General features: G+C 45.9%; 1 protein-coding gene across 1 annotated transcript in view; it reads right to left on the reverse strand.

The window, feature by feature from the left end:
* Window positions 1-2,381: 2,381 nt before the first annotated feature.
* Window positions 2,382-11,269, reverse strand: part of LOC309400884 (polyunsaturated fatty acid lipoxygenase ALOX15B-like) — a 19,061-nt gene continuing 10,173 nt past the window's right edge. Inside the window, exons 9-14 of the mRNA XM_081969604.1 lie at window positions 9,594-9,680; window positions 8,486-8,655; window positions 7,374-7,495; window positions 6,724-6,824; window positions 4,009-4,179; window positions 2,382-2,707 (exon numbers count right to left, since the gene is read on the reverse strand). Of these exons, the coding sequence (XP_081825730.1) occupies window positions 2,489-2,707; window positions 4,009-4,179; window positions 6,724-6,824; window positions 7,374-7,495; window positions 8,486-8,655; window positions 9,594-9,680 (870 nt within the window). The 3' untranslated portion in view covers window positions 2,382-2,488. The remainder of the gene's footprint in view (window positions 2,708-4,008; window positions 4,180-6,723; window positions 6,825-7,373; window positions 7,496-8,485; window positions 8,656-9,593; window positions 9,681-11,269) is intronic.

Genomic DNA, 11,269 nt, shown 5'->3' on the forward strand with positions numbered 1-11,269 from the left:
CCGAGGGCAGGACAAGAAGCAATGGGTGGAAACTAATCCAGGAGAGAAGCAACTTAGAACTGAGGAGAAACTTCCTGACAGTGAGAACAATTAATCAGTGGAACAAAAGTTGCCTCCAGAAGTTGTGAATGCCCCAACACTGGAAGTCTTTAAGAAGATGTTGGATAGCCATTTGCCTGAAATGGTATAGGGTTTCCTGCCTAGGCAGGGGGTTGGACTAGAAGACCTCCAAGGTCCCTTCCAACTCTGCTATTGCATTGTATGTTAAATGAAAATGCACAAATATTGGCCAAAATGTATCCAAACATGAATCCTACCTGCTGGAAGTTCAAAAAAAAAAAAAAAACACCACAAGGGACTTTCTATCACATATGGTGGAGCTGTCCAAAAACTCACAAATATTGGATGAAAATTTGGAAATGGATACAACAAATTACAGAGGAACAAATAGAAAACAAGACAGAACTCTTTCCGCTGGGAATAACCAAGGGGAAGTACAGAAAGAAAATTAAATACATACTAATACATCTTCTGACTACAGCTAGAATAACGTTTGCCCAATGCTGGAAACAAAGTAATATCCTCCCCAGATGAATTCCTGATTCAGAAAATTCTAGACTCTGCAGAAATGGACAAGCTAACATTAAGATTAGAAGACAAAGAAGAGACTGAATACTATGAAATTTGGGATAACGGGTATAAATGGTTGCATAACAGGAATAAAGTTAATTCAGCCGAGAAGCAATAGAGAAATGTATAGAACTGTAGATGAATTTATATAAATATAGAAGCGATATAAGATTGATATATGCGGGTATGATGACATAACAAGGTTAATGTGGTGATTGCAAGATGTAGAGGGAAAAAACAATTTAAAAAATTGGCTCATGAAAATGCACAAATAAACTATTGAAAAAAGAAAGAGGGTAAAAAGAAAGAGAGAAACCCGAAGACAATAATAATAAGTCCGCTTTCCTGGCATCGTGCAAACCGCCATATTCTCGACTTACGGCCATTCATTGAGTGACCGTTCAAAAGTTGCCAGCCTGAAAAAAAAGTGAATTGTGATCGATTTTCACCCTTACGACCGCCGCAGTCTTCCTGTGGCCATATGGTCATAATTATGAGAGGTCCCGGCATCTGGTGATCCCTGTTTGCGACCTTCTGACAGGCCAAATCAACGGGGGACCCCAGATTCACTTAACAACCCTGTGACTGACTTAACGACGGCAGTGATTCACTTAACAAGGGCGGCAAGAAAGGTGGTAAAACGGGGCAATACCACTTAACCGTCTTGCTTAGCAAAGGGAATTTGGGCCTCGATTGAGGTCGTAAATCCAGGACTGCCTCCATCTTACACTTTTGACCAGCTCTTACAATTTAATTAATTTTCGCTTGCATCTTCCTTAACCCCCAACTGGATTTTCTGGAGGTTCTTTTTTAAAGAGGTTTCGCTTTTCATCCCAGAAGATTCTTCAGTTCTTTTTTTATATATATATATAATTCTTCATATAATGTTAAACATAAAAATTCAATGTCTATATAAACAGTGCGCTGTCTGAGTACAGTTGTTTTTAAAAACGGCAATAAGAATAGTAACAATAATATTCATGACGTTAATAATAACCGTAATATTATTATGATATTGTTATCGTGATAATAATATTCGCTTATCTAATTTAGGAAATCTTCAATGTTATTAACCATTTCCTTATGCTTTTAAGTTTCTAACTTAACTGTTTCTGCCAGTTAGCCATTGATAAAACAAATCCCACGTTAAAAAGCATTCAGTTTCTTCCTTCTTAATTTTGAATGTTAGTCTATTCATTTTTGCACATTCTAATATTTTTATAACATTTTCATCTGTAGGGATCTCTTTATTTGTCCATTGTTGTGCAAACACAATTCCAGCTGCAGTGAACGCACGTAAAATTAAATATGTATTCCCTTTATTATATTTTTCTGGTACAATACCCAACAAAAATATTTCTGGCTTAACGATTGTTGCTTAACTATTTTTATTTTCAACTGTGTGTTTTTGTCCAATTTTCTTTTGCCTTTGGGCATGTCCACCACATGTGACAGTATGGACCTGATATCTGATTACATTTCCAACACTTAACAGACATATCCTTAAACATCTCTGCCAATCTTGCTGGTAGGAAGTGCCACCTATAAAACATTTGATAAAGATTGTCTTCCGTTCTTTAGAGCCAAGGAGATCAGTTCTGCAGAACTGAAGAAGCTTCTTGGATGAGAAGCGAAACCTCTTCAAAGAAAAACAATCCAGAAAGTCCAATTGCCTCTTGGGGGGAAAAAAATCATCTTTGGGACAACTTTGACCTGGATGACAGAGAATCTCCATATAGACATCTTTCTAACACATTTTTGTATCCATTAACACAATGTAGAAACCTGAAGCATCCTGCTTGCTAATATTCGGGTGGCTTAAATTCTTCCAGAGAAGGGGACCATTTAAGCCTTCCGTTCAAATGCTGACACTGTTCTCTATCTCAGCGGGATCAAGGTATTTGTAAGCGATGAGAACGGGAGCTTCCAGGTCGGTGAGACGCTTCTTCTTGGCGAGGGATGTATTCCTCTCCTTAATTTCCTTGGAAATCTTGCGCAGTTGGGCTTGGAAGGCTGCGATGAGGTTGAGGGGGGCCCTCTCGGTGAAATGACGGTGGGGGTACTGACCCAAGTGAATCTGGAGGAGGAGGAAGGAAGGAGGAGGAGAAGGGAAAGGGAAAGGAGAAGGGATGGAGGAGGAGGAGGAGGAGGAGGAGGAAGGTGAAAAAGAAAAGAAGAAAGGATGGAGAGAGAAGAGATAGAGAAGGAAAAGGAGATGGTATGGAGGAGGAGGAGGAGAAGGAGGAAGAAAAAGGAGGAGGAGGAGACAAGGAGGAGGAGGGAAGGAAGGGAAGGGAGGGAAAAGGAGAAGAAGGAGGGATGGGGAGAAAGAAGATGAAAAAGAAAAGAAAAAAGGACGGAGAGGGAAGAGATGGAGAAGGAAAAGGAGATGGTATGAAGGAGGAGGAGGAGAAGGAGGAAGAAAAAGGAGGAGGAGACGAGGAGGAGGGAAGGAAGGGAAAAGGAGAAGAAGGAGGGATGGAGGAGAAAGAAGATGAAAAAGAAAAGAAAGGATGGAGAGGGAGGAGAGGGAGAAGGAAAAGGAGATGGGATGGAGGAATAGAAGGAAAAGGAAGAAGAAATGGAGAAGGAGGAGGAGAAAAAGAAGAAGGAGTTTGAGAAGGAAATGGAGGGAATGGAGAAGGAGGAAGAAAAAGAAAAGAAGGGATGGGGGAGGAGGAAAAGGAGATAGGGGAAGAATGAGGAAGAGGAGAAAAAGGAGATGAATGGAGATGGAGGAGGAGGAGGAGGAGCAGGAGCAGGAGCAGGAGGAGAAAGAGAAAGAAAGGAAGAGGGAATGGAGGAAACAGAGAAGGAAAAGGAGATAGATGGAGGAGGAGGAGAAAAAGAAGAAGGGAAAGCAGAAGGGAGAAGACAGGTGAGGAGTGGAAGGAGGGGAAGAAAAGGAGAAGATAGACAAGGAGAAGGAAAAGTAGACAGAGAAGGAGAGTTGAAGGAGAAGATAGATGAGGAGGAGAAGGGTAAGAAGAGATGGAGAAGAAGGAGGCAGGAAAGGAAAAGGGACGGAGGAGGAGGAGGAGGAGGAGGAGGAGGAGGAGGAGGAGGAGGAGGAGGAGGAGGAGGAGAAGAAGAAGAAGAAGAAGAAGAAGAAGAAGAAGAAGAAGAAGAAGAAGAAGAAGAAGAAGAAATTATTCACCTAATGAAGTTCTTTCCTTGAGCCACCAAAACTCACTGTCTGAATCTGCTTCCAGCTCTGTTGACCGCTGGCGGGTCACAGGACACTACCTGGAGGCCGTAAGAGTCCTTAGCAAGGGGTTCCACCACTCTGGACCTCAACCCAATGTCCATGAAGCGCCACGGAGGTGGGCCTTGCCATTTTCAGGCCAATGTCATCTTGAGATCAGTAGGGTCACTCACCGTGTCTCCTGTCGGGGCACTGAGAAGCCACAGGGTGCTGAGGACGGTGGCCGTCGTGTTGATTTCTGGAATGGTCTCCTTGTAGCTCTTCAGACTCGCCTGGCCCTTGGTTCTGGGGGGAGGCTGCCTCATGGAGGGAGGGAAATTCGGCATCCAGGCGCCGAGATCGAACTGCAAACCATCAATCCGAGAGTTAACCCACTGCCGGACCTGTCTTACAACTTCACTCTCTAAATCAGGGATGTCGAGCTCATGGCCCGGGGGCCGGATCCGGCCCCCGGGGTGTTTAGATCTGCCCTGGGAACAGGGAAGGACCGCCCCATGGTGGCTGTGCCAGTGAAGAAGGAAAGATGAGAAGAGAGCAAGGAAGGAAAAAGAAGGGGAACAAAGAAGAAAGGAGAATGAAGAGGGAAGGAAAAAGAAGAAAAGGAAGGAAGGAAGGAAGGAAGGAGGAAGATAAGAGAGGGAGGGAGGAATAAGAAAGGAGAATGACGAAGGAAGGAAAAAGAAGGAAGGAAGGAATTGATTTTTGGAAAGAAGGTTTAATGTGGTTTGAGGTCCTGGGCGTTAGAGAGAGGAGAGAGAGAGAGAGAGAGAGAGAGAGAGGGAGGGAGGGAGAGAGAGAGAGAGAGAGAGAGAGAGAGAGAGAGAGAGAGAGAGAGAGAGAGACCCTCTGTTGAGCTTTGAATGTGAGTTGATTGGTTGTCAGGCTCCCATGGAGCCATGCAGGGGCAATTCTGATTCCCAAGCTTGGTTGACTCTTGCTGGGTGATGATGTAATGAAAGGGCGATTCCTCCTACGGCTCTGCTTGAAGGAGGTAGATCTTTGTTATGCAGAATAGACTAGCCCAGGCCTTAATGGCCCATTGACAAAGGTAGGGGGAGAAGGAGTTTCTGCCTCCCTTCTAAGGGAAATATTCTGCCCTTTTTAATATTTCCTACAATATCTCATTTTCATATGGAAGGGAGGGAGGGAGGGAGGGAGGGAGGGAGGGAGGAAGGAAGGAAGGAAGGAAGGAAGGAAGGAAGGAAGGAAGGAAGGAAGGAAGGAAGGAAGGAAGGAAGGAAGGAAGGAGATTATAATGAGAGGTAGGGAGGGTTTGAGGGAAATCCTGCCTTAGCACTTGGGCACCATAGGTGCCCTCGACATGAGTGACCCCGGCTTAGCATTTCAAGATAAACCAACTATGGTTCAGTGCTGCCCCCTAGTGGGGGCCTGTTGAGTATGGGTTAGGAAACAGGATTACGGATTACAGATGAACAGAATTGGAAGGGACCCTGTAGGTCATCTAGTCCAACCCCCCCACCCCATACCCAAGCAGGAGATCCTACACCATCTCTGACAGAGGGCAGCCCAGTCTCTTCTTGAAAGCTTCCAAGGAGGAGGCTCCCACAATTTCTGAATCACAGAATAACAACAGAGCTGGAAGGGACCTTGGAGGTCATCTAATCCAACCCCCCCCCCACCCATGCAGACCCTACGCCGTTTTTGACAGGTGGCACTTCAGTCTTTTCTGGAAAGGAATGGGTTCAAAAAGAGGAACTGGGAGATGGGCTTTGTAGTCCTAGTGGACGATCCCTTAAACGTGAGCCAGCCGTGTGCGGCAGCAGCCAAAATAGCTAATACGATCCTCGGTTGTATAAACAGAGGCAGAGAATCAAAATCACGGGAAGGATGAGTACCGCTTTGTAAAACCTTAGTAAAGCCACACCTGGAATCCTGCATCCAGTTTTGGTCCCCACATGATAAAAAAAGATGTTGAGACTTTTGGGAAAAGGGCAGAGAAGAGCAACTAAGATGATTTGAAGGCCTGGAGACTTGAGCATATGAAGGACGGTGGCAGGATTTGGGTTTGCCTAGTCTAAAGAAAAGAAGGATTAGGGGGGACAAGATAACAGTCTTCCAGTATTTGAAGGGCTACCCCAAAGAAGAGGAGGGGGTCAAGCTATTCTCCAAAGCACCAGAAGGCAGGACAAGAAACAATGGAAGGAAACAAATCAAGGAGAGAACCAATCTATAAGGAGAAATTTCCCGGCAGTCAGGACAATTAACCAGTGGAACAGCTTGCCACTAGACGTTGAGTGTGCTCCATCCCTGGAGGTTTTTAAGAAGAGACTGGACAGCCACATCTGAAATGGTTGAGGGTCTCCTGCTTGAGCAAGGGGTTGGATTAGAAGACCTCCAAGGTCCCTTCCAGCTCTACTCTGATTAATTGATTGATTGATTGATTGAAATGGTATAGGGTCTCCTGCTTGAGCAAGAGGTTGGACTAGAAGACTTCCAGCTCCATTCTGATTGATTGATTGATTGATTGATTGATTGATTGAAATGGTATAGGGTCTCCTGCTTGATCAAGGGGTTGGACTAGAAGACCTCCAAAGTCCCTTCCAGCTCTATTCTGATTGATTGATTGATTGATTGATTGATTGATTGATTGAAATGGTCCAGGGTCTCCTACTTGAGCAAGAGTTGGACTAGAAGACCTCCAAGGTCCCTTCCAGCTCTATTCTGATTGATTGATTGAAATGGTCCAGGGTCTCCTACTTGAGCAAGAGTTGGACTAGAAGACCTCCAAGGTCCCTTCCAGCTCTATTCTGATTGATTGATTGATTGAAATGGTCCAGGGTCTCCTGCTTGAGCAAGGGGTTGGACTAGAAGACCTCCAAGGTCCCTTCCAACTCTACTCCAATTGATTTAGCTATATGTGCTCTTACCTGTCCGCTGTTCACAGCCGCATGCTGAGCTGAGCAGATATAAATCACCATAGTCAGGAATTTTTTGACTTCTTCCGTGGTGCTGAATGAAGAAGGGATCCCTGGGAAGGGAAAAAGAAATACGCACCAATTATTAATAAGAACAATCGTCCTTAAGGTATACAAAGACAGCTAAAGCAGGTGAGATGTTTACTAAATGGGGCAACTACAAACGGCTGCAGGAACTGGGCCTGGCTAGTGAAGAGAAGGACCAGGGGAGACACGAGAGCAGTCTTCCGATAATTGAGGGGCTGCCCCAGAGAGGAGGAAGGGGGTCAAGCTATCCTCCAAAGCACCCGAAGGCCAGAGAAGAAAGAATGGATGGAAACTGATCAAGGAGAAATTCAACCTGGAAACAAGGAGGAAATTTCTGACAGTGAGAGCAATCAACCCATGGAACAGAAGTTGCCTTCAGAAGTTGTGAGAGCTTCATCCCTGGAGGCTTTCAAGAAGAGACTGGACTTCGGTCGGAAACAATGTAGGGTCTCCTGCTTGAGCATGGGGGGGGAGGGTTGAACTAGATGACCTCTAAAGTCCTTTCCAACTCTCTTAATCTGTTACTCAGAGCTCATGTTGCTATCAGAGGCTCACGAGGAAGGACCGGTCCTTACCAGAAGACATCTGGGCCAGGAAACCTTTCTGAAAAATCTCGTAGATCCAGCCCTGCAGTTCGGGATCTTCCTGGACGGAATCGTCCGCCTTATAATATAAGTCAACCATGCCGGAGACAAAGCTGAGAAGGAGAACCAAAGAGGGAACATGAATTCTGCAGGAATGGCTTAAGATCCTCCCATCTTGGCTTACCGAAGGTCAAGGATTCCCAAAGCCTTCAATATCCTAACCCAAATAACAATACGGGAGGTCCTTGGTGCTCTCTGAGCTGGATTGAGGAAAGAGGAGGAGGAGGGAGAGGGGAGGAGGAGGAGGAGGAGGAGGAGGAGGAGGAGGAGGAGGAGGAGGAGGAGAAGAAGAAGAAGAAGAAGAAGAAGAAGAAGAAGAAGAAGAAGAAGAAGAAGAAGAAGAAGAAGAAGAGGAGGAGGAGGAGGGATCCCCAATTGTCAGATGGACATCCCATGGACATCATGAAAACATCAAACCCAATGCCAGTTGCCTACAATGAAAACATGAAGAGGGGATCCCAGTTGTCAGGTGGACATCCCATGTCATCAGTGCTAGAAGGGAGTGGGGTTTGCAGAGTAGAGAAGGGGGGAAGAGGAGGAGAAGGAGAAGGAGAAGGAAGGTAGACTGTCCTTAGTGCTTTCTGAGCTTGGCTGTTTTCTTGAAGATGTCTTATGACCCAACTGGAGAACGCCATCAGTGCTAGAAGGGGGTGTGGTTTGTAGAAAGGAAGAATGAGAATGGGGGAGGAGGAGGAGGAGGAGTTTCATCTTCCGCTTCCTCTTCTCTTTCTCCTCGACTCTGCACACCTTTCTCTCTTCTAAACATGGATGATGTTACCTAGTTGGGTCATGAAACGTTTGCAAGGAAACCATCAAGCTCAGAGAGCACCAAGGGCCCCCACAAATGCATGTGAGGAGGTGAGGTGAGGATAAGAGTCAAGAGTCAAGAGATCAGAGTCATGGGTTGAGAGAAAGCTCCAACTGAACGTAAAGGACCTCAACAGGAGCCTTCAAACAAGATAATGCTTCAATTATCAGAGCTATCCTGAGGGACAGACAGAGAGACCAGGGAAACAGCCCACCCAGAATCATCCTGGACTGACCTCTCTATAGCTGCCCAGATCTTCAGGCCATCATCTCTGTAGTGATAGTTGGGCAAGGAAGACATTCCACGGGCCTTGATGTCTTCTGGGAGACAAAGGGAGGAATACGTGATGGATGCCATCCCCTTCTGCAACAGCTGGACCAAACCCTCAAACCCAGTGCCAATTGCCTAGAAGGAGAACAAGAACAGGGAATCCCATTTGTCAGGTGGACATCTCATGGACATCATGAAGACATCAAACTCAATGGCAGTTGCCTAGAAGGAGAACATGAAGAGGGAGTCCCAGTTGTCAGGTGGACATCCCATGTCGTCAGTGCTAGAAGGGAGTGGGGTTTGCAGAGTAGAGAAGGGGGGGAGGAGGAGGAGGAGGAGGAGGAGGAGGAGGAGGAGGAGGAGAAGAAGAAGAAGAAGAAGAAGAAGAAGAAGAAGAAGAAGAAGAAGAAGAAGAAGAAGAAGAAGAAGAAGAAGAAGAAGAAGAAGATGATGATGATGGATCCCCAATTGTCAGATGGACATCCCATGGACCATCATGAAAACATCAAACCCAATGCCAGTTGCCTACAATGAAAACATGAAGAGGGAATCCCAGTTGTCAGGTGGACATCCCATGTCATCAGTGCTAGAAGGGAGTGGGGTTTGCAGAGTGGAGAAGCGGGGAGGAGGAGGAGGAGGAGGAGGAGGAGGAGGAGGAGGAGGAGGAGGAGGAGGAGGAGGAGGAGGAGGAGGAGGAGGAGGAGGAGGAGGAGGAGGAGGAGGAGGAGGAGAGGGATCCCCAGTTGTTAGATAGACATCCTGTGGACGCCATGAAGACATCAAACCCTGTGCCAGTTGCTGAGAAGGAAAACATGATGAGGGAGCCCCAGTTGTCAGATGGACATCCCATGCACATCATGAAGACCTCAAACCCAATGCCAGTTTCCTAGAAGGAGAATAAGAACAGGGACCCCCAGTTGTCAGATGGACATCCCATGGACATCATGAAGACCTCAAACCCTGTGCCAGTTGCCTAGAAGGAGAAGAGGAAGAAGGGACCCCAGTTGTCAGCTGGACATCCCATGGACATCCCTGAAAACTCATCTCCTCTAATGAACTGAAGACCACCTTACCTTATCGAAGACTCCTCCTTTGGCAATCAGGAGGGTCCTTGCCAACGTGTTGATGTGAAGAGTGAAGCGGGTGTGAGGGATCAGAAGCTACGAAAGGAAAGATCAAGAGAAGAAGCATTGTCCTCACTAATAATCTTCTCATCCAGGGCAAAATCTCAAAATAAAAGAATTAGAGTGGGAAGGGAGAACTTGGAGATCATCTAATCCAACCCCCTGCTCAAGCAGGAGATCCTACCCCATTCCAAAGAAAGGGTTGTCCAGTCTCCTCTAAAAAAACCTCCAGAGTTGGACCACAACTTCTGAAGGCAAGTCCTTCCACTCATTAATTGTCCTCCCTGTCAGGAAGTTTCTCCTTAGTTCCAAGTTGCTCCTTGTTGAATTTCCATCCATTGCTTCTTCTCCTGCCTTCTGGTGCTTTGGAGAATAGCTTGATTCCCTTTTCTTTGAGGGGCAGCCCCTCAAATTTTGGAACATTGCTATCATGTCACCCCCCCCTAGACCTTCTTTTGAGGACAACACAGTTGGAAGGGCTCTCTTCCTTAAACACCTATCTATCCAACTTTCTCAATTTGGGGACCAAATATATTAGAATTGCATTCGCCATTGTCAGCGGTCAGCCATGGAGATACTAGAGAAGGTAGCTTCCTCATCAGGTGAGCTGCTTGGTCTCTGTTGAGTTCAAATGACTACCTACATACATCCAAGGGTCTCCATCTCTTTGAAGCTTCTGAAGATATGATATCACACATCACATTCCAGGTTTAAAGAGGTCAACCGTGGCAGGCAGAAGAAAAAAAAAGTGGACATCTTCTCAGTATGTTGACCAGACAGCAAGTATATAGGATAGAATAACAGAGGTGGAAGGGACCTTGAAGGTCTTCTAGTCCAACCCCCTGCTTAGGCAGGAAACCCTACACCGCTTCAGACAAATGGTTATTTGACAAGTAGCTGGATTGGCAGCACAACACACAACTATAAAGATAGATTCACCTAAAGTCATCTCAAGAGACTCCTGTGCCTCTTCCTTCTAAAGGACCACATCCTTGCCCAAGAGGCAGTTGTATCTTCTCACAAAGTCTTATATCCTACACCAGGCGTGTCCAACTCTGGCCACTTGAAGACTTGTGGACTTCAACTTCCAAAATTCCCCAGCCTTCTCCAAAAGACAGTAGTATCTTCTCACAAAGTCATATGTTCTACACTAGGGGTGTCCAAACTTGGCCACTTGTGAACTTCAACTCCCAGAATCCGCCAATCTTGCCCAAAAGACAGTTGTATCTTCTCACAATTTCATATATCTTACAGAATGGGCATCCAATCTTGTTCTCTTTAAGACTTATGGACCAACTCCCAAAATTTCCCAGTCTTGCCCAAAAAACAGTTGTGTCTTCTCACAAAGTCTTACATCCTACACTAGGGATATCCAACTTCAACCACTTGTGGACTTCAGTTCCCAGAAGTCTGGGGAATTCTGGGAACTGAAGTCCACAAGTCTTCAAGTGGCCAAGGTTGGACATCCCTCCCCTACACCATGAGAAGCCTGGAAGATCATTCTAACCTTCAGACCTGCAAGAAGATGTCCATCAAACCACCACACCCAGTCAAAGGAAGAGAAAGAGACCCTCCTGCTGCAAAGCCACACCAACCCTTGAAAATTATGGGATGGCCCAGAAGGT

This window comes from Natrix helvetica, assembly GCF_964273705.1.
Source record: "Natrix helvetica genome assembly, chromosome: W".
Taxonomy (NCBI): domain Eukaryota; kingdom Metazoa; phylum Chordata; class Lepidosauria; order Squamata; family Natricidae; genus Natrix; species Natrix helvetica.